Source organism: Watersipora subatra, chromosome 11 (assembly GCF_963576615.1).
Source record: "Watersipora subatra chromosome 11, tzWatSuba1.1, whole genome shotgun sequence".
Taxonomy (NCBI): domain Eukaryota; kingdom Metazoa; phylum Bryozoa; class Gymnolaemata; order Cheilostomatida; family Watersiporidae; genus Watersipora; species Watersipora subatra.
In genome coordinates this window covers 8,424,682-8,428,098 of record NC_088718.1, presented here as the reverse complement: position 1 = coordinate 8,428,098, position 3,417 = coordinate 8,424,682, and the positions used below count along the sequence as shown (strand labels likewise).

Here is a 3,417-nt window from a genome sequence, read left to right as displayed (position 1 = left end):
CCTGAGACGACGTTTGAATTAACCTATGCCGAAACTAGTCCGCCTAGCTTACTTCGTTAACAAAACCTTTGCTATTTGCAGAAATGGTTTAATGCGACTCATTAAACATTTTAGGCTGCATTCATATTTACGAATGCCTCTTATATTACACGTATTACGGAATGCATAATTTATCTGAAGTTACGAGAACGCGCTTTCGCTTATGTTGACCCAGAGCTATCATTTATTTTGCCGTATGTCTAGAAGATATACTCAATGGCGAATTACTAAACTGAAACTAGCTATGAGATAAAAAGGTCGTAAGATTAGCAGAACTGTTCCGGTGCACATAAACGAAAACGTGATGGCTGCTACATGGGATGAAATCAAACGACTAGCCTCAGATTTTCAGAGAGCTCAGCTTTCCAGCACTTCTCAAAGGTTTAGTGATTATTAGTCAGTTTTAATAATTTTCAGCAAATGTTGGTGATTTCTTGAAAGTTATGTAACGTGCGTTCTATACCAGGGAGGCTCTTCAGCTATAGGCCTAATATCATCTGTTATATGCTATGAGCACTCAAATATCACTCATATACTATGTTTTTGCTAGATCCCAATCAATAAGAATACTCATATATATATATATACATGCTATTCTACTTCTCGCCTTTCAATCGATAGCTATTCTATCTAACCCAAAGATGATATAAAGTATACATGTAGTTTTTATTTCAGAAGTAGGTTTTATTTTCATACATTTTTGCATACTAGTTGTTTTGCTGGTACACTTCTTAAATTTTTTTCTGGTATTGCTATTTACAATAAATACTTGAGTTTTTTTTTCTCCAAACTTTGAGGATCCCTTTTGCCTGACATGAGGTTCTGCGATTCTGTTTCACTTTGACTTAGACTATTTCGCCTACAAACAGGTGCCGATGTTCTAACTTTTATACACATATATCTTTAATCACAAGCTGATAGCTGCTACCATGACCAGTTCACATTTGGGAGTAATTTAACAAGATATGTTTCGGTTTGCGTATAAGCTTGACATATCAAAGTAATAACTACATCAAAGATTTGCGCTATAAGTAAACAACTTGTTTCAAACATTTATGATAAACTGTACTTCACGCTAAAGGCTTAAACCATTGTATGTTAATATGGGAAATGCAAAGACTCAAAGTGCATCGACTTATGTATTGATTAATGATTAATCTGGTTCTTTTCCGACTCTCAAGTGTTCTGAGGGCACATTTCATTAACTTTCGCAAACCTTTTACATACTTTCTCTGTAGTTTGCTTTTGCTACTTGATCAATATTTTTAATAAGGTTCAAGGTTTTACACACATTTCCTAATTGATCTTTTTATGACAAAACATCAGCAATATTAGTTTTTTTCCATCTAAATTAATCTTGACCTAGGATAATGATCCATCGCTTTATCGAACAAAGCTGTTGGATTTTAGGTCGACAATTGTTGTTGCAGTTTCATAATTTTGGGAGTTAATAGCTATAGTACAGTTAATCATAGCTGCATTTCCATCTCTGTAGAGCCTTAGCTGAAAAAAGTTCTTCATTAGCAAATTAGTCATAATAGCGTGAGAATAATATATCGTGCTAATATGACATATCATTCTCATTCTAGCTTTCAACAAGGTCACTGTTCAGTGAGCAAATAGACATTTGAAAAATTAACTTGAAAATTTTTTGTTTGCTTGAGAGAGCAAAGCCATCAATCTGTCTAAAACAGCATTACCGGTGTTTTGTTCACAATAGCAATTCAGTGGCCAGTACAAGACCGCCAATCTAGTAATTGCTCAAAGAAACCTGGGCCAACGTTTAGTTTAAGACAGCCAGCCTAGTGTTTGGTTCAACACATTGGTATCAACATCTCACCCGAATCGATCAGACCTTACTTTGGCCTGAGTATAACTTAGGATTCGGTTAAAAAATACAAATAATTTATACTATATACAGTTCTACATTGTCGTACAAGCTTAATGCGTTTTGAGACCAAGCTCATATCAATTCTCTCGTAGCTCAAACCGATATTTTCTGTATAAAATGACTAAATACAAATTAATCCGTTCCCATTCTCTAAAAAACCACCTTGAACTGGGTGTTGCGATAGAAAAATGTGTTTTTAATGGTTCTAATTCACCACCTACGCTCACAAAAACAAATACCTCTTTAGTGGTTATAATCTACATTACAGTATGGAGTTCTTACCTTTGAGACAGCAGCTGCTAACGGTGGTGTGAGAGAGACTTGATGGCAATGCATTCGATACGCAACACTTTTGTGACACTACGTAACACAAATTTTAACTTAGTAAACTTTAATATGGACTTAGCTGACTATATACACACTTAAAAAACAAGTTTTAATCTTACATTACATTAAACTTAATTCTAATTTTGTTTTACTTTTCAGTCTTTTACATCTTGTGGCTTGGCTTATTTTGCCTCATTTTTTGCCTCTTTGTCATCTTCACTTTCAGCCGCCTTTTCTATAACTTTTTTCAAACTTATCTGACGAGAAAAACCAAGCAAAGCCGTTCTCGAAAGCGGCCTCTCTCACACTCTGCCATCTAACAGCTGCATCAATGACTGTCTCGTATGCTAGTATTTCAAATTTGTCTTGTATCTCAAGGCAAAAATTTACTAGAAGCTTTCGTTTTGTTGTATTTCAAAGTTCTCTTATTATGGGACACTCATATGTCAAGGTATGACTGTAGTATGTATATTAGGCAGGATTAGGTGTTGTCAGGTGAGAGATTGCTAACATACGTACTTTGATGAATTGCCTACCTGACAGGACTCCCTATACAGGAATTAGCGCTACACCATAGTAATAGGCATAAACTTAGAACGGTTTTTGCTAGTTGGCAAAACACAAAAGCATTGCCAATGATGACATTCACTAATGACAATCACTTGAGTTTCATGGTTTCATTAGATTTACTGTATGACCTTGTTTTTAATTTTTTCTCAGTTACAACCAGTCAAAATTTTAACTCGTAAAACGGCATTTCAACTAGGTTTTCGTATTTAAGACTAGATTATTTTGTCTTTTGTCTAAAATTGCTAAACATTTGTCATCCAATGATTTGCCATCCATGTTGTTTCTCTTCTTGCTAGGTTAGCGGAAAGGAATTGTCATGAATTGGTGGACAGATTGGTAGCCCTAGGTCTAATAGAAGTGATATACACAAGTGATGCAAAATGTTATCTCACTTCAGAAGAGCTATCTAAGGAGATAACGGAAGAGGTCATTGCACATGGAGGTACCTGACACAAAACCTTTTAAACTAGAATGTTGTACATTCCTAGAAATTCATTATAGGACAACCACATGTGTGTCCAGTATGTGTCATCGTGTTATGAGTAGTTACTTTAATTCGATCATCATTCCTTACTGAGTTTGGCCAGAGA

General features: G+C 35.1%; 1 protein-coding gene across 1 annotated transcript in view; it reads left to right on the top strand.

Moving 5' to 3' along the window:
* Positions 1-285: 285 nt before the first annotated feature.
* Positions 286-3,417, top strand: part of LOC137408284 (E3 UFM1-protein ligase 1-like) — a 33,137-nt gene continuing 30,005 nt past the window's right edge. The window contains exons 1-2 of the mRNA XM_068094742.1: positions 286-420; positions 3,124-3,269. Of these exons, the coding sequence (XP_067950843.1) occupies positions 344-420; positions 3,124-3,269 (223 nt within the window). The 5' untranslated portion in view covers positions 286-343. The remainder of the gene's footprint in view (positions 421-3,123; positions 3,270-3,417) is intronic.